Consider the following 20,590-nt stretch of genomic DNA (forward strand, 5'->3'; position numbering starts at 1 on the left):
GAGGGACAGTTATTTTGATTTCTTTGAGTTAAAAGAAAAATTAATAAATGATTGATCCTCTGAACAGCTGCTCAAATTGCAACTCAAATGCAGATATATGTGGACAGAGTGCAAAATCCCTTAACACCAGCTAGATTTAATCATGAAGCAAAGAGGAATATCATATCCAGATGACAATCCCACTTTGTGACTTTGGCATAGGAATGCGGACACCTTCACAAGCACATCCTTCTAATTTGAACCTGGGCCAGATAAGTGGTTACTCAAGAGTGCGATTTGTCCCTGTAATACCAGTCCACAGTTCTGTGGGACCAGTTTCCTCTATCACATTTGCCACTCTTGTTGGCAGTTTTAGTTTAAGGAGAGAATGGGGATGTAGACTGAACTACTCATGTCTAAAAGTGGCAGCTACAGATCAAGGTTAAGACATTACAAGGGCCATATGAGGATCCTGCACTACTTTCTTCTGTATTTAGTCTGTGGAACAGAGGAATTAAGTCTCTGCGGCTGTCAGTCTGGCTCTTTTCATGAGTTCTAAATTCATTTAAATAAATAAATAAATAAATAAAATTATTTGTTTCAACTTGTCATTTGGGTAAGATCTGTTTTATTGCTGCAATTTTTGCTGTAGTATGTACAAATCAATCACAAAAGTCTCTATGATGCAAACCCTTTATAAAAGTGTTTCCTATGTAATTTCTTCCAAAGAAGCTTCAGATGCTGTGACAGTGATACTAAACCAACATAAAAAAAAAAAATCTTTAAAAAAACATAACTTCAATGCTTTGCTTTCAGAGAATTTTTATAAAGCTCACGTTCTACAGCCAGGAACACACACTGAGCATTTAACTAAATTCCATGTTAAAATAAATTCAAACCTAAAAAATCAGTTAAATATATCTTCTGCTCAAAAACCAATCTCAAACCTAATTTTCTGTTACTCGTCATGACTTTTGACATTTTTCCCTTTACAAATTCCTTTAATAAAATGTTCAGGAAACCTCCCCCCCCCCCCCCCCCCCCCCGAATTTCTTAACTTCTACGTAAATTTGACTTGTATATTTTTAAAGAAACATTTATTTTCATAGTGACACAATCAGTGCAGTCCCTGGTTGTAGCAAATAAATACAGCTTGGATTTGCATTATGATGATATATAAGGACAATATATTTTACAGCTATCTGTTTATATAACACCACTGACAGACTATGTTTGTTTTTAAAGGAAGAGAATACTAAACGTAGTGCAACCTGCTTTCGAGAAGGAATATAAGACAGAAAGATTTATTCTGGAAGAAAAATTAAGGTCAGGGTACATGCTAGCATCCAAATAACAGTTAGACCAAGTTGAAGCATAAATGCTACACTTTTCAGGAACACATTTTCAAATAAACCAGTGTTATGTCTTCATCTTAAATCAGTGCTTTCACAGACACAAAGTGGATGGAGATTCAGAGAATTAATATAGATTTCTGGCTTTCTTTATGTCAGCTTAGAAGGGATTCCTTTGCCTTCAGCATGCAGATGGGTATGAAGTGCTGAAGAATACTGGAGAAAGGACATCAACAGATTCATTAATATTTTCCTACTCCTAGAAGGCCTCACTTGCACCAACAATTGAGGCTACTCAACAGCTGGGACAAGGGCAGGTAGGAACAGGACAGCAGAGAACAGTTTAAACTAAAAAAGAGGAGATATTTAGGTTAGTTACTTGGATGAAATTCTTTATTCAGTGAGTCATGAAGCACTGGAACAGGTTGCCCAGAGAAGCTGTAGATGCCCCATCACCACAAGTGTTCAAGACCAGGTTGGATGGGGCTTTGAGCAACCTGGTCTGTCCTTGTCCATAGCTGGGAAGGGTGGAAGTATATGATCTTCAGTGTCTCTTCCCACACAACCCATTCTAAGATCATATGTATAAAGGATAGCAAAAAGAAAGAGTCAACAAAACAAGCTCTGAAGAAATACATTCTCTCTCCTTCCTCCTACACAGCAGGAAAAATTCATCCCCCTCACATTAGGAACCAGGCAATGCTCTGCAAATCACACATGACCACTTCTTCAACCCTTCCCTTGCATTGCTGTTCTTTCTTGGCCCCAGGACTAATCTCTCTTCCTCTTTTCTTCTACTGCCACAGATGTTGGTACTGCCTCCAGCCATCATAATGTCAAGCTCCAACCAACATGACTCTTTCCACACAGGACCATATCAGCAAGGGAAAAAGCAAAGGACCAAAGCCCTTCCCACACAAAAAAGAGCAACGATTATTCCTTTGGGCTTGGTGCCATACTTAGTGTGCAAGGTACACAAACCTCACTACTCAGCAATCACTCAGTAACCACTGAGAAACTGGGACATGAAGCTACAGAAGTTTATGCCCATGCTAGTAAGTACCAAGGTCACATCAAGTATATTTCCATTATAATGAAGACCGAATGCTTTCATTTAAAACAAAGCAAAAAAACCCCAAACAAAGGAAACCAAAACAAAACTACAAAAAAAGGAGGAAAAATCTACAGAAGATTCTCATACAATCACCAGGATTCTGATGTTTGGGCTCAATGTTGTCCTGGGTTGATTATGATGTTAAATTGTATCCCCATTCGTCCACCTAACCCAGACACAGCTTTTGTATTCTTAAAATTTCATGTAAGAGTAAAAGTGAGTGGAAAAGAAGCACCAAGTCTGTTAACAGAGACTGTACTTGCTCCCCCCCGCATCGGGAGTTTTGACTACAGCACAGACAGACAACAAGACACAGATCGCCTTGGCTTTCCAACTAGCCGGAGCAGAGAGGTCTTCCTGGACTGTTTTCTTTCCCTTTTCTGAAACGAATCGAACCTGCTTTGGACTGGGGACTTGGGGGAGCACCGGGAGCTTGCACCCGTGGACTACCGGGAGCCCAGCCTGGGCAGCGGCATTTTCCAGCGCCAGAGGATTGATAACAGAGCAAACACCCACAGGAAAGAGACCCTCTGAAGTTTGTCATCTTTTCTGAAGGGCGAGAGGTTTTGTAATTTGACATCATTCATTTTTGTGCTGGGTAGTGCTGTGCCTGTGAAATAAACAGGTTTTTTCCACTTCTCTCAGAGGAATCTCTTCCTGAACTGGTTGGGGAGTGGGAGAAAAGGGCCACGTGGGTTTGCTTCCCGGGAGAAGCCCCACTGGAGGTTTTCTCCCAAATTTGCCCTAAACCAGAACAAATGTAAATATTAATTACCATACATTTTACAATTAAATGTGAGAGATGGTGAGACTGGAACATAGTCAACCTGCAGAGCACTGGCTCTACAACTGAATGCTCTGGGCAAGCAGCAGCCTAGTGTTCAAGAAAATACAAACTCAGAAGAGTTGAGAGTTCCAAGAGATTTTCTCATTTGTGAAATTCTGCAAAACCCAAAGTACACAACTTCCTTTCTTTCTCAAAAAATGACCCTAAAGTTTCCAGAATAAAAGTAAGGCTAGCTGTAGTGATAATTCTTCTGTGATACTCTGATAAAATTCCAACTGAACTCCTTCATCATAAAATCTGTCAGAGATACAATGGGTCTTATATTAATATATTTTTACCCCCCAAGAATTCTTAATGTCAGTAATATAATTAAGAAAGGAATTTACAGAGAATATGTAGAAGGAAAAGGAAAAAATATTAAAAAAAAAAATAAGACTGTGTGTGTGAGAGACCCTATGGATGGCAAAGGAAGCCTACAAGTACATCTTCTAAAATATTGCTTCTTGATCCCTCAGAATTAATTTACACAACAGTCTACTTTGAGTGAAGGCTGCCTTCTCCCACATCTTCTCTTTAAGCTTTTCTTGCTTGACTGTTAAAAGTGTCATCTTTAATTCAGGTGAGTATAGTGATTTTCAGTACAACCCCAGTAAAGGACACTACAGGTAAAAGTACCTTAGCATGTCTTAAAGCATCTCTGAAGTCGTGCAGCATTTCTACTCTGTTACTCATATTGTTTCATGTTTCATGCTTATTAACAACTTCACTTTAGAGAAGGAATTTTTTAATTAATGTGTGTTTCCATTATGAAAACCCTGTTACATTTGGCATAGAAATATCTCTTTGGTGTGTGTTACTAACCTAAGTTAACCTGCTTAAGCATCCATGATCACAAATTGAGTTAAAACCAAACAAACAAGTGAACAAACACCTGCAGACAGAAAATGAGGTTCAAGGAAAAACTCCTTTGACAGTCCTAATACTCTTCTGGATTTGAAAAATACATCAATTTGATTTGTGAGAATTCTGTTTTGAACTCGGGCCTGATCCTATTCAACTGATATATCGTTGAGAGACAAAACCCCATGCTTAATATGTTGTTTAAAAATTAAGAGTCAGGAATGATTAGAACACAGTTAAAATATCTTCAGTCTCTTTTCCCCTCTGATATGGGTAGATGAATTTGAAAATCAAAAGTTAAACAAAGAAGTGTAAAATACAATTATACTGTAACATAAATACATTACACTCCGGAGATATCAGAATATCAACAGTAGTATTAAATCTGCCCTGAAGTAAAGAGGTATGAAGCAATTCATTAAAATAGAAGACAAAAACTAGATCATTCTCCAGCTAACAACAGCTAACCATTTTTTTTTTTTTCAGGAAAAATCTAACAGTTTTATCCTGACTTACTTTATATGCAGATGGAGAACATGTGGGATTTGTCTTCAGATGCTTTCCCTCTGTTTGGGGAATGGGAAACCAGCAGCAGAGTTGAAGATTCAGCAGCATTTTCTCTCGTTTCCTGATCACTCTTGACTGCTAGATTACTGTGCATGATCACTCAAATGAGATGTACTGGAGAAGTTGTCTACAATGAAAACTGGAAGCAAACCTAAAGACAAACCACAGTCTTCCACAGAAGACTTAGTTTTGAAAGCAACAATATGTAAATATTAACTTATCTTGGTGTGCTTAATGTACATTATTGAGATGAGATAGTTACAGCTTTCCATTCAGTCAAAAGATAGATAAATACAGGAGTAGCTGCAATACCTAATGCAAAATCCAGGTTTTATACTGTATTTTTTTAAACCAAATAGTCACTTTTTTTTTTTACTTTTTTTTTTTACTTTTTTTTTTTATTTATTAAATGGGCATACTTGTTTTGTTAAATTGGACATAGTCACTGCTGAAATTTATAAAGCATTGCCCACCGGGAGAATTCTATGGCAGAATACGACACAAATAAAATCCAGTAAAATAAAATTTTTTAAAGGGATAAATTACTAGTAAGATCAAAGTAGTAAAATGAAAGTATTTCAAATGTGTGGAATAGAGTTTGGGAGCTGAAAAAAAACTGTGAAGAGACCTACCTATGCTAGAATTTCATCAATGCAGAACTTGAGTGGAAGGAGAGGTCCTGAATCAGAAGCACATGCTAAGTTTGTTGCACACATCTACCTACTCAAATCCTCTTAGACACAATTTCTTAACAATCACATTTAAATTTTGTTCATAGTCTTGTTTAAAATGAAGTTGAGTCTTAACATTAGCCTTCCACTTGATTTTGACCTGTGTGCTTATGTTACTGCTTGTGCCATCAAACCCACCAATAAAAATAAGTATAGACTAGCACTCTAGAATGGTTCTCATCTCAAAGAAACAGTCTGGCCTCTGTCTCTAAATCTAGCGCACATCCACACACAGAAAAACCCATCACTCAACAGAGAAAGGCAAGAGGGGCTGAAACTTAAAGCAGAAGAATTTATCAGTTGCTAACAGAATCACTGGGCAGTGTGCTACTGCAATTCAAAAGCCACCAATCTCCCAATACTTTTCTGCAATTTTCCTTAGGGCTTGTTCTCTAATCTTGCAAAAAAAGCAACTGTGCAGCAATCATTTTAGGGGTATTTCTGAGAAATGTCTGAAGAGTCTGTGACAAACCATGTGAAAAAAATCCTCTTGGCTACAGGTGCATTTGGATACTTCAGCTTAGCTCAGCTGTGTTAGAAACACAGAAGGTAGCACATGGCCTGCAAGTAAAATGCCTGTACACACAGGGATCTTACTTCTCATTTAAGTAAGGCTGATTTCAGGGCATAACATAAACACAGATACCCTTGCAGATCAAATATGTGACTGGGCCTTAAAATTATCTTAGTTCTTGTCAAGTACATATTATTTTGTAACGGAAACTGATTAAAGAAAAATTACAGGTGATCTCTATTGAAAGTATTACACTGACTATCTGAGATGAGCCTAAAACCTGGTAAAGATATATTATCATCAGGCTGCAGGGAGCTCTCAATATCTAAATGAGCTACAAGTAAGTAGATACCACCTCAGAAGCACTTTCCTGTGGCATTTCCCTATTTTGTCGTTGCTGAAACAGTTAAATGCAACCCATCCTGACCATATAATGGCTCCACTAATGTGACACATACCATAAATACTGAGTTGTCAATGTTCGCTCCATAAGTTTCCACGAGTAGCCCACGCAGGACATGGCTGCTTCCCCCAGGTTACCATGCTATGCCCAATTGTCCGTTTCACTTACAATCACATTAGCACTTTCTACACTATAATCCTTAATTGTTGATGTGCCCAGACATTGTAAATGAGTTAAATTTTTACAATACTTTGTTCTTAGTAAGATCACTGCCTTCACAGTGCTGTTACTGACCCCATTAATGCACAGGGAAAACTGTGGTGGTGTTACCCACTTCCTTGCTCCCCTAAGATGACAGAAAGACCAACAAATATTTAGGGATCCAAAAATGAATTTGGAATTTCTCACTAAAATTACTTATGCTTTTAGTAAACTGCTTCTGGTCTGCCAGTGTTCCAGCCTCTATTTTTGCAAAGAACAACATAATTAAAAAGAAAAAATAAAATACCACCATGTAACAATCCAATTCATGTCTATATATAATTTAAATCTGTATGTTCATTGCAAAGTCAGACACAGCAAATAATCAGAACTAAATTAACACCAAATATATATATACATTTGGTGTTTAGTCATGGATGCACATCTATGCTTCACAAGCATGTTGCCCGAGACAGAACTGGAGTGCAGACAGTGATTCAAGCACCAGGGAGTGTCTGCTGCATAACACCTTCAGCTATCTCCTATTACACTGACCACAACAAGGTGCTCAGAAATTCAGCAGTGAAAGCGCAAAAATAAAGCAGTTTCTGGTTAAAGCATAATCGAATAATAGATTTGCAAAATTTTTTCAAATAATTTCAGTTATTATATTTGTACAACAGTTATGAAAAAAAATAGATTCTTTATAACAGCTTGCAAGATGTCTACTCTATAGATTTATATATCAGGAATAATTATAAAAGAAGACATGATTCTAAGAGCCAAGTATGTTGCAGGCATGCAAGGAAATGCTTATTTGTCAGATAGTTTGGGAAGTTTATATGGACAATAAACATCTAACTTACAAGTATTATGCTTGCTTTTTGTGGGTTTGTTTTTTTTTTAACAGATGCACTTTTAAACTTATGTAGATAACAATTTTATCTGCTTGCCAAGAGATTTGACTGCTGAAGTAAAAGATATGAAATTTTCTTACACAGACTCAGATGAATCTCTGTTTTCTTCTCCTCATGGATATTTTTTGTCCGCTTTAATATGTCAAAGGTCTTTAAAACAGCTGCTCTAATCATTATCTGAATCGACAGGAAAGGCACCAAATACATCAGAAATAAAACAAGTTAAATTAAAAATACATAAAACCAAAGCTTTAGACAATAAAGTAATCTGTCTGTACTTAAAGGTCATCTAGAAAATACAGATAACTCTGTTCCTTGTTTGCAATAAAAACAGAGTCCAATTTACGCAGAATTGATCAAGCAGTTTCTTTCTTCATATTTAAACATTTCTAAGAAGACATCAGAAAGATTGTACTGGCCAGGATGCTGGCCAGCAGAGGAATGGCAGAGGGGACAAGGGAAGGACTTCACATTTGCTTAACCCTGAAAATGTAAACAATTGTCTATATCCTTTCAGAAGAGCACACGGCACGTAGGTGACAGAACGCAGGTGTGGGCGTCCGTCATAATAAAGGCAGTTTGGCTGAGCGCAGCGGAGCGGCGGCGAACCTCGGTGAGAGATTACACACAGACCTATTGGCAGAACATGGCAAGGGAGAATGTCAGATTTCATATTTGCCAGACATCTACAGCAACTGATGCCTTGTAGTCAAAGGCTGTTAAATTACCTGTGAAGGTTACTGGCAGCCCTGAATGTTTTTCTCATTGTTTATTTAGTTCCAAAAGCACTTGGTCTTTGTGCTGATTGCCCTAACTGACAGCCCAGGAAATCTGGACTTTGTAAACAGGGCGCTGCTGTATTGAATTACAGGTAACAAGTGTGTAATCAACCTGCTGGGGCTGGACCTTTGCAAAGAAATCTTCAGTATACAGACAAAAAGAATAGGTTTCAATACTGGGGAATCAATTATGTGAGCAGATGAGTATAAAAAGAGATCAATTTAAATACTTTGTGCTTATTTCCTATAGCACATTTTGAAAAAGAAAAGACCCTGACATACTGGAAAGGTAATTAAGCCCTTTATTCATTGTTGCAATAATATTATAGAAATTAAAGGTGAATATGATTTGAAGCTCCCTCATTATAACTCATAAAACTATATTAGTTGAACAGTCCTTAGCTGCAATACGCTTTTTAAAAAAATAAAGGCTTGCAGATTCTTACTCTTAAAGAAGAGTTTCTGTAGTGAAATTACATAAACTGGAACAAAGACCAACCCAAAATGAACCACTCATTTTTGGTCTTCTAAAAGGTAAAGAGAACCATTACAAAGCAGGGATCTAGTGAAATCTAATACTGTGATATTTCTGCATACTAAAACAACACAATAAAGTTCAACAACCAACCCACCCCCCCCCCCCCCCAAGACCATAGATTTATATGAGATATTTAAACTCTAATTGTTAATTAAAAAGCATAAATAAAATCCAGTGGCAATCAGTCAACAGAATAACCCTATGCCAGAAAACATTGAGTCACTGAGAAGAACATGAGAGGAAATATTATTTTTTCCTGGTGGTTTTTTTTGGTTTGTTTTTTAAATCACCAAGACAGGCCTGTTCCGCCTGTGACTATGGCCACCATGGGCAATAACATTCACCAAATAAAGAAAAACTTAACAATGAAGATTTCAAAATATAAATATCTGACAGTATTTCCTATCTGAAAATCATTTACTAAAACAGATACCGTATGCTATCATATTATTATGCCCCAAAGACTTGTTTTTGCAGTTTGAAATTACAAGAAAAACAAGGTTTCATTAATGTACTCACTGATGATGATAATTTTAGACTGCTTGCAGTATTGGAATGTATGCTTTGTTAAAGCAACTGGACTTACACTGCTAAATTTTATTTACTCTAGGGAAGTAGTTTCCTACTTTGGCATCCACAATTTCTTTTAAGTGCCTGAAAAACATGTTATAAAACTGACTTTTATTCCTGTTTGCTCATGTATCAGTATTTATGTACCAATATGTCCCTAAAAATTGAAACCCCTGACTTACTTGGGAATGGAAGGATATTTTTTGCAAATAAACAACAATATATGAAATGAAACCTTATCTAGTTATAAAACTTTCAACTAAACCTATTGCATGGAAGAAGAGATGATGATAACTGACCAGGAACAATGGAAACACTAGAGCATTTCTTATTAGTACTCTCCACCTGATTCAGGGTTTAGGCCACATAGATATTTCTGACAGTTTCAGCAATATTTATCCAAGACTATTAAAAAATTTTTGGTCAAAAGAGAAAGTCTGCTAACTTCTAATAACTGTCTATTAACAGATATGCCAATTGCCTTCCATACTCTTCCTTCCTAATAACTAATATTCCTGTAAATACCTGCATTCTCAGGAGAAGAAAAACAGTTTCCCAAGACAATGGAAACAGCTGGTGAATGACTTTTTAAATCTGACTCACAACAATAATACCCTGTGACAGTGAGAAACACTGCTCCAGTGTTGTACTGTGTAAAATACACACATTTCTGTCCATTCCCAATGTACCACCTTTCAATGCTATTGGAGATCTGTCTGTTCTTGTCTCTTGAAAAGCAGTTGACACGAACACGATTTCACATTTTTCCAAAGTTCTTTTATATACTCTCTTTGAATTTTTCACTTCCCATGTGCTTTTCAATGCACTTTACGTAGTCATGATGACTAAAAACTCATTACCATTGAAATGAAGGTTCCTACCATGTAAATATTAGCACATGTATTTAAGATCTCAACTGATGCTCCCAAAATCAATGTTAAATAATTTAGTTGTGCACTAAATACATGAACACCGACATTCATGGGTAAGAACTGAACTGAATTCACTTAGCACTTTATGGCACACAAAAATGGTAAATGTAAGGATTCTGTTTCCTCAAACTTCGTTTTTTTTTTTTTTTCCTGAGGTACTCTGTAGCAAAAGCACCGTGAAATACACCACAAGGAACCACAGTGCCTGGCCTTTGCACTGTAGATGGAGAAAGGTGTAAAAACTCCAGCTTCTCTTCAGTGTTTTCACTCACCTGAAGCTTTTTTTAAAAAAAAAATGGAAAAAATCCCAGAGATGAAAAAGTGTATCTGTTTTCCTCCTCCCCCTTTTTTTTTTTCTTTTTCTAGAAAGCAAAGTTAAAGGACTTATTCAGAATTATTTGCTATACCGAGGCACTATTAAGCTAGATATGGGATGAACTCCCCCTTTTCAGAGTATTATATGTCTATCTAAAATATCTATCTAAAATACAAACACAAACATCACACGTCTCCAGCCTTTTTTCTCATGGGCAAAGACTGTGTGTCATGTCAACTGGAAGTGCACATCTTCCAGAATTAAGTCTTTATATGATCACTTCCTGCACTGAGCACCTCTCATAGCACATGACAGCATTTACACTCAATCCCACAAAACAGAGCCCATTGTACAACAATGAAGCACTGCAGTCAATGCTGTACTCTTAACTAGATTCACATTGGTAATATATTGCTACAATTCTGCTTCAATTAAAAGCATATTTCAGCAGAAGCTCAGGATATGATAGCTGCTCTATGCATTTTAATAATACAGATCAATGGTGTCAGAATTCTACTTAACATAAATAAAGACTGATCATATTAAGACAAAATCCCGCATAACCTAAATGTATATTGATGGCAGCAACCCAGAAACTGATCACAGTCTTTACACTCTGGATAAAAATCAGTAAGTCTATTTTAACTGACTTCAATGTTTTGAAAGCAAAAAGTGTTTTAGTCTCTCTGAGATAAAAAAACCAAACCAAACAAAAAAAAAACCACAACAAAAAAACCCCCACCAAAAAACAGGGGGAAAAAAGAATTATCTACCATACGAAACTCCAATGAAAATACTTAACTGGTTCTAAATATTAGCATAGGAGGAACATGTTATTACACGATTTTTGCAGCTACTAAAGTCAAGCTAATTTATATTGCACTTATAAAGTTAATACAGGAAATGCAAAATTTTTATTGCATTAACGAAATTTTCTGAAAGACTAAAATATTTATCCTTGACTTTCATGCCATGCAATTTTGTTTTAAATTTAGAACTCTAATGAACTGCTGGACAATACACTTAACGAAGGTCTCCTAGGGATTCTGTTATTGAAAACTTTCATATATGTTTCTGCAAATTTCAGTGTCTGGAGACTACATAGCTTAATATTTAGTGTTATTAACAAAATTAGGAAAATTGCCATTACCTGTGACCCAGAACATGGGATATTACTGGAAAGGACCAAAATAGGTAGCAAATGTAACCCATGATAGTGCGAGTATTCTGAAGAACACACCTGTTTTTATTTATGTGAGTTCCAGCATTTCTAGAAAGTTAGAGAAAATATTCCTCCTTTGTATTAAAACTACCCATATAGTACATTAAATTCTGAATTTTAATTGATTAATTGTGAAAAGCTAATATAACATTAGATCAAAAGTACACCTTTCTCATATTAATTAACCACAGGGAATTGGTGACTAGATTTAACTGGGAGATTAATAATAAAAAGTAAATCAATGTTTTTAGGAGAAGTATAGGCTGTTTATGGAAAATATCTAGCCCTACTGTAAGGGCACTGGCTCATTCTTGGCATGTTAATAAAGATCAAAGTTATACAACAGAAGAAGCAACATGTATGTGCATAGTCCTGACTAGAAATCTTTTAACACATGGTGTTCTACTCTGGTTCTTGTTCAGGGCCAGAGAGTGCATCATACTTTGCAGTTTAATCTTGCCATTTAATGTCCCTGTTTAAAACCTGTATGTACTCCACAAAGTATTAAATCAGGAATATAATATCCTGGAAGTATTTCTCCTCCAGTGGAAAGTACTGAAGTCATGGGCCCAGGCTCTCCTGACTACCCAGAACTGGGCTGAGAAGTTCCTCGTAAATATTACTGGATTTATTGAACATATTGCTGGTAATACTCTATTTTGCTACATTAAACACAATACAGCTTAATCAATGAATGCAAACTAGATGGCATTTTAAATGCCTTTCCAAAAAAGTATAAACTTTTGTTGCATAGGTACAGAAGTAAGTACTTTTAGATAAATAGATGATAAGATAAATATGGAAAATTATATTTCACTATTTAACTGGTATAAGCTCTTATCTTTCAAAAGAAAATTCCATTACTTATCCTTTTCAGGAAAAGAAATTAAGAAATACAAGTTAAAAAAAAAAGGAAAAAGAGAAGGCTGAGGAAAGGCTTGTGCAAAGCAGTCTGTAAGTTAAATTTTCTTCACTCCTGCAAGAGTACGTCTTATCTTGTAATAATCTACTAAGAACTCAGATAGACCAACAACAAAGAAAAGGAAAAAAAAAACCAACAAAAAACCAAAATGAACAAAACAAAAAGAACAAATCCCAAAACCACTGCAATGTCCAGCTACCAGACCAGTTCTAGAGCTTGAATGGTGATAAAATCCTCATGATAGTGAACTGCTTTGGTCTTAAAAATGTCCAGCACGCTTGGTTGATAAAGAATCCACCTAAAAAAATCTAGCCTTTACACCACTGTAAGTAAATCCACATCAAGGAATGTTTCCATAATACAACGGCAGAAAATACACCTCCAGTTAAAAAGCAGAACAGGCACAGAACCTGTGCAGACCCCTAATGAAACCCACAAACAGTTGTCAGAGTGAATTAATGCAGTACAGCGTGCTATTCCAGATTCCAGCATACCCCTGTGGTGTGTTATGTTCTGATTTGTTAAAAAATAATCAACCACTTTAAATATCAGCATGCCTACACTTAAAAAAGTGAAAATCATACTTATGAGAAGTACAATTATTTCATATATAGGTTTGTTGCATTCAGTACAATGTATATTGAAAGAAAATGTTGCAACTCAAACTAACACATGATGAATACTGTGAAAGAAGTAATTATATACAACAATTCATTAATCATCAAGGCATTAAAGTGTCCACAAAGCTCTAGAAGCAGTTTATGGACCATGTTACACTTATGTCCCAACCGAAGGGCATAAGCAAATTTAATATTGATTATTAAAAAAATGGATCCTATTTTTTAAAGACAGTGTGTTAAAAAACTTAGTTAATAATTCTAAAAAGCAGCTCCCCTATGCTCAGCAGTGATGAAACTACAAGACAGTGCACACAGTGAGAAATAGTATCTCAAACTTAAAAACCAAATTTCTTTGTTGCACTTGGAGCTACTACACTGTTGAAGAGAGCTCACAATTGAGTTACTTGCTTCTAATGTCTTACTAAGGGTTCTCCAAACACAGGAAGCATTGTGTTCCTGTGGAGTCTTGGCTGTCGCTCCCCTGGAAGAGCTAATGGATGCAAGCTCAGCTCCCATATCCAGGAGCAATATGGTCCTCCATTTCAGAACAGCATGAATGCAGTAAGTCATGAAAAGATGTAACTGTTATCTAACTCTAGTTAGAAAGTTTCTCACTTCCATACAGAGATGGAAAAAATCCCAGAGATGAAAAAGTGAATCTCTAGAAATATAATGGGATTTAAAGCAAAGAAGAGCCATCGTCATAGTATGTCAAATGTAAGAAAAATACAGAAGACAGAACATGAATTTCTACTTAGTCTCTATTGAAATGATAAATGCAATTGAAGAAGTCTCAGCAGACTTGGACAATGGAAAACACTATCAGCTGCCTGGAAAATACATTAAAACTGTTGGTCGACTCCGTAATTGTATATTCAGCTGAAAGTTTGTCACTGGTGCTTTTTGCTGACCAATTCAGCATCACTGGTTAGATCAAACAACATTGTGTTTGTATGCCAAACCTACAACGTCTGTCTTTGCTGCAGTGTCCGTAACACAATATATCAGAAATAGCCACACACAGCAGTTTTCTGCATCTCCTATACCTTTAACTTAATCAGACACAGTGTGACTCACAAATGTCTGAGATCATTTCTTTCTGCTTGTATGAGCTCAGGGAGGCCTCTTTAATTTATCACCAAATAAAGGCACAAATTGCTGGTGCTGGTGATTCTGGTATCAGCCTGCAGTTGCAAGAGTGAGAGACCTATTGGTTCATACGACATTGTCTGCTTTACAGCCTTGTTCTTTTTGACTAAATAATCTTTGATTGCTTCACAAAACTCTCTTAACTTCATCACTGGTTCAAGCCAAACATTAAACAGTGTTTATGTTTCCACTTGGCTTCATTTGACTTTTAGAAACCTGGATATAATGCTTCCTTCCATGACTAAATACTTACAAGGTACCCACGTTCAGGTTTAGATTCATTACATATATAAAAGTGTAATATAAAATTCAATGCCAGCCCGTATTTAAAAATAATTTTTGCCGTATCGTACTAATGAAAACATAGTGTCGCTTTAGAGGACGTACTGTTGGCGTGAATGACAATACAAAACCTATGTGCATCCTGTGCAGTCAGAAAAGGCTTGGCAAGGATTTATGACACAGACAAAGGAATTCTTTCAAGGACATGTAGCAAAATAACCTTAACTTATGAGACAAAAATACAGGACTAAGCAAGACCAGTCTGGAACAGCCTTCCTCAAGCTGGAATGGGCAAAAATGAAATGCACTCAAACTTGTAATCTTTCACTTCTTCTTTGTCTCTGAGCTTGATATTCATAATCTAGGAAGTGTGCCACTGCTAGATGAAACCTTTACAGCTTTAGAGGTATAGCCAGTGTAAGACCAATTGTACCATCTAGCCAGAAACCTGAGTTACCTTTTCAGGTATTTTTTTTGTTTGTTGTTTTGGTTTGTTTCTTTGTAATGTTACCTTTTCACCAAAGAAGTGGTTTACTGATCACTCCTAAGTGTTTAGTTATGCTCCATTTGGGAAATAAGACAGGACAAAAAAGAAAAACTATGGATCACGAGACAAGAGATTTAAAACCAACTTCAATTGGTTCACTGTGAAAAATGACAAAAAGTAACACTTTCTGGCTGATAATAGGTTTACTTCAGATGCTCACTATCATTATAGAAAAGGAAAAAAATCACATGCAAAGGTCAGATTCTGTCACTATTACTCACATTAGGCACTACCTTAACTTAACATGCCTCATGAAAAATTGAAGTCAAAATAATCTGACACATTATGGCAAAATGCCCTTTATCTAACTCATACATCTATGAACAGACACTCCAATAACCATATTCAGGCTTTTAACGTTATTTTTAAAGACAATGTAGTGGACACAATTCTTCCATTCTTTTCCAGCAATTTTAAACTGATCTTTATTGATATTAGACAAACTATTCCAGACTTTTATTGGTGAAGGACTATGCTAGATTCAAGTGTCTACATCTGAGATTTAGGAAAATATTTCTTACCACTCAGAGTACTTATCTGAGAAATGCTTTAATTGAATAGATTGTAATTCTAGACCTAATAAAGTAAGCTTTCTCAGATGAAGTAGAATGATGGTTATAAATGTTTAAATTATAACTCAGACACTCCTCCTACATTCTTCTGATGTGAAATGTTCAGCATAAAAGCAGTAAATACTGTCTGGTTGTTATTTTAGTCACTCTTAAAGTATTGATTTTATACTAAACATAAGGAAATTAAAACCTTAAGGTGAAACCAATGTTTTTTCACAAGTTTACAGCCAAGTCAGTAGAAGGTTTGTTTAAAATATCATTCATAGCATATATTGACATTATAATATATCTGCTAATGATCAAACACAAAGAAAGATATAAGTGCACTTTACTACATATGCACATAAAAGAATATTACACATGACTGTTTTAAAATTATATGTTTTAAGTGCTGTGATATTAAACATTTAATAATTTGGCAATTTCTTTCAAAGACAACTATTAAAATTAAGGAAGAAGAGGCCAAATGTCAGCTCTGCTGAACTCCTGCCTGGTCCTGAAGAGAAAGTATGTATGGGGAATGAGGACAAACCAATTTCTTCATTTTCTTGGACTAGATGAAGGTCAGATGTCTCCCACCACAAGATGGCTAAGTTCAGAGCTATTTAAGCTGAGGCCAGCTGCAGCTAATGATTCTTCATGATAAAAATCTGCTGGAATACTCTATGTCCTTCCTTCTACTCAACCCCTGGCAACAAATGACCCAGTTTTAGGAGGTATTCTGATTCTACACTTGCTCAATCTACATCTGAGCAATTTTAGACAATGAGGAAAAGCCTATCCAGGCTCTCTTGTTCATGCAGTCTGCTGTTCTATGGTATAAAGGCTGAAACAGCACAAGTTATTCCAGGCTTCACTCTGTGCCTGCTTAAGGTGAAGGGCGTGGTTGCACATTGGTCTACAGAGCACAAGGAAACAGGTACTGTGAAGCACACCTTTCCATCTTCACATCATCTGTAAGTTCAGAGATTTTACCAGGAGTCATATCAGACACCTTATATATCTCACACAAATGAAGGCTGCAGTATTTACCAGCCATCCTTACTGCAAAACATATTGTTTGAGATTAATGTCCCTGACCAGCAAATCTAGGGATGAGATGACATGGTTAGGCAGAATGGAATTTTAGATTTGGCACTACTACTGGCCAAGTCTGATGAAGGAGTTACAGAAGATTTTCTTAGAGAATACTCCTATCAGCAGCCAAGTTGTGCCAGCAATAAGGGGAACACTGTTTCTTCTCTTTGAAATATGAGAGCAAATTCCTGTGCTTGTTTCCCCATTCTACTCCTACTATACTTGGCAACTACTTTTTTGAGATGAAGCCACGTCCAGAATTCCCATTTCCTTTTGCCCCATTAGTAAAGGCAGTGCATATCCCTATTAATATATGTCTTCATCACAGTAGAACAGGTTCAATTTTGATTTTGAAAAGATACCCTGTATGAGGGGAAGACTAGTCCCTTGGGAGGCTGGGACTTGGCTGCAGGCCCTTCCATCAGCTTGCTAACTAAGCCTCACCCATACATACATGTCTGAACTGAGGACCCAATGCAATTTCAGCAGGAGGCCGGACATTTACAAGGTAGTTAAGTATGTAACATGCCTACAGAATTGGACTTTAATTCCTCTTTAATTGCCCCATTTCCTCTCTCTCTTGCTACAGATCTGAAATTATCTGGATTGCTTCTAAATTGTATAATATTGCTTCTCTACTCCTGAAATACACTAAAAATTTTTAAAAGTGGAGACAAAGAAATTAAAGAGACTCATGACAATTTCATAGGTTCCACTGTCAAAGTCTCCTACTTTTGTACGTTGAAAGTCCAACCATTTATCTTGAGAGCCTTACTATCAGAATAGTCTCCCTTCCCATTATTTATCAAGTTCATCACTGAACAGGGTTTTGTTAACAAATGTGGGCATGCACAGACACAGAACACAAACAAAGCAAACTCATTTTGCAAAGGCAAGAAGTTAATTTTCACTGCACGCTTAAGATTAGGAGTTGTTGTCTCAGTTTGATATGAAAGATACAAAGCATTTTCCTCAAAATTACAGCTATTCCTTTTTTTTCCCCACATCAAAATGAAGTTTCAATGAGCTAGTTTATCTGTGTAGATTGGTTTATGAATTGCATTAATTAATAACTGCATTCTTTGAAAAATATAACCAGCTCTTTAGCATCTGTCCCAATCTTTTCTCTGTCTCAAATGACACTAAAAAAGGAATAAAGCACACTTTTATCAGTAATGCTACTTCACTATAGGAACGTAAATGACAATTTGAAACCTCGGAACACTGATTGCAATTGCTCCCAAGCAGCAAAAATAAAAAGTGATTGTTTGGGTCAAAATTCCCAAATTGCCAGTGATGTTTAAATATTTCATCTTCAAATATCAGCTGGACTAGTCAATAATTTAAGTTACCCATAACACTACTGCCTTGACTGCACTGCACTGTAGAGAAAAGTAAAGATGATGACACAAGGGGAAACAGAATGCATTACCTGACTCATCCACACTCTATCTTAAACATGGTGAGGCTTAATTAACAATACGTCAGATACAAATTGAAGGAAATATTTTTAAATACCAAATAGTGAATTGAAGTAATGTGCAAAAGTTGCTGCTGAAAAAAAACAATGATTGAGTAACTTGTCCACAGAAAACTGACCTATCTTTCTTTGGACTTAGATATCCTTAGGAAACTTTGGAATTTCAAGCAATTAAACCTTTCCAAGTAAAACACTGAGGAAGAAAAAGTTTCAGCATATTATGTATTAGTTAGATAAATTACAGCTTTAAACAGTTGTGATTTTGTATTTACTCCAAAATCAACAAATAATTTTAAAGTTGCAATTACAAGAAATCTAAACTTACTACATAAGTAATATAAAGTTTATTTACCAAAAATAATTGCCCCTATATATAACTACATACATCCACACAGGAGTGGGACCTTTTCCCCTTCTGCCTTGACCCAAAAACAAGGAAAGAGGGATAAGACAGTCTTGACATAGACAGTTATTGGTGCTCATTTCTTCCTTAAGCAGAAGGAAGGGGTGGATGGATATAGCAACTATTATGAGTGCTTCTTGAGAAAAAGATAATACAAAAGAAATTATGTTTACATTCCTGCCTGTACCAAACACCAAAATCTGCCTTTTCAGATGAATTACAGGTTAAATAATCAGCATTTTAAAATGTGTACTTAGCACTGTGGATAAATCTCATCCTGAAGATTATACATTTCAAAATTCTAATAAAAGATGATATCTGAGATATAAAAATGAACAATAAAATCACATATTTTACCCTACAAAAACAATAAAAACTAACTGCTTTGTAACATTTCAGTCAATATAGCAATGCAATCAAATTTATAACTGTGGTAAGGAGGCTCAAGAAAACCTAAATAAATTATTTCATGAAGCATTATAGCAAGAAACACTTGAAGAAAACTGTAGATAAAAATAAATGCAACTGACTAACTAAAGAAAATAACGACAAAGAATTGCTAAAAATTAAATGCCAGGGCATACCTCTACAGATCTGTGATGCAGTCACATTATTTACCAAACAGCAAGGTACCCCCATGGCCCATATGAAGGGCTCTGTGTTTCCCTGCTTGTAAGACAGAGTGTTCAGGCTTATAAGGGGTGAGCAGGATTGCATGGGGTTGGAAAGAATTATGTCTCCACACCACATCTCCCACCAAACCAGCTCAAATATCTCTTACCATGGCAGCATTCCAGATATGCACCAGTCCATCTCCATGCCCATAGCAGAGCTACACCGCCATTTCTTGAGGAAACCCTCTGCTATTTTATGGGTTTTGTAAATAGAGATACAGTGATTTCAATAACATTGTTTTATATCCTGACTTAGATCTGAAATACAATGCAATAATTTCTGGCTCATGTCGACTTTTTTAGTGAAATATAAGCAAAAGCTACCTTTTGTTGTAGACACTCAGTGATTCTGAAACATTACTGGTAGCACACACACAGTGCACATAAACTGGTGTTTAGAGCAGCATTACCACAGATGAATGCTAATCCCAATCCTGATCCTAACCTGATACACCATTTCCTTTCCTGCATCTTAAAATCAATCACAAAGACTCTTGAGTACAAGTAAAATTTGAATTATAAGGAATTTCCCAATTCCTTATTTTCCTTACCATTTTACATAGACACAAGGAAGGCACATAAGCCAATACAATCATTCAGTGAGTTGTGGTCTCAAAATACCTCTTTCCTTCTTTATCCTTTAGTTTTATATTGAATTTGTGTGGACAAATCTTATAATAAATTTATTTTATTTACCCAATGAATGACATTTTAGGCAATGCAGTCTTCTTATGGTTAAGCAATGTAAAATAAATATATAGCTTCAATTCTGTATTGCTGGGTACTAAAATTGATTACATTAAGAATTAAGTAATAATTCCACAAAGTCATTTGTAAAAATCAGCTAACAATGAATCAATCATTATGTATGGTAATAATCAATTTTGAAGTGAAGGTGTTAGAAAGTATAACAAACAGTTCAGAGCAGTGATATTTAATTTTAAAAGGTAAAAAAAAAAAAGAAATCAAGTGTTTGAAAAACCTTCTGTCACTAAGCTGCCATCCAGAGCTGTAGCCTGGAAGTCACTTACAGACACCACAC

The 20,590-nt window shown here is 36.0% G+C and overlaps 1 protein-coding gene across 6 annotated transcripts in view; it reads right to left on the reverse strand.

Moving 5' to 3' along the window:
- The window catches only part of ZNF407 (zinc finger protein 407), a 337,294-nt gene that overhangs the window by 62,165 nt on the left and 254,539 nt on the right, over window positions 1–20,590 (reverse strand). The window contains exon 9 of one of the 6 annotated variants that reach the window (XM_058831047.1): window positions 7,635–8,098. The exons of the other annotated variants lie outside the window; for them this stretch is intronic. Within the exon in view, the coding sequence (XP_058687030.1) occupies window positions 7,866–8,098 (233 nt within the window). The 3' untranslated portion in view covers window positions 7,635–7,865. Of the gene's footprint in view, window positions 1–7,634; window positions 8,099–20,590 lie in introns of those variants that run through there. 6 annotated transcript variants of the gene reach the window in all.

Source organism: Poecile atricapillus, chromosome 2 (genome assembly GCF_030490865.1).
Source record: "Poecile atricapillus isolate bPoeAtr1 chromosome 2, bPoeAtr1.hap1, whole genome shotgun sequence".
Lineage (NCBI taxonomy): Eukaryota > Metazoa > Chordata > Aves > Passeriformes > Paridae > Poecile > Poecile atricapillus.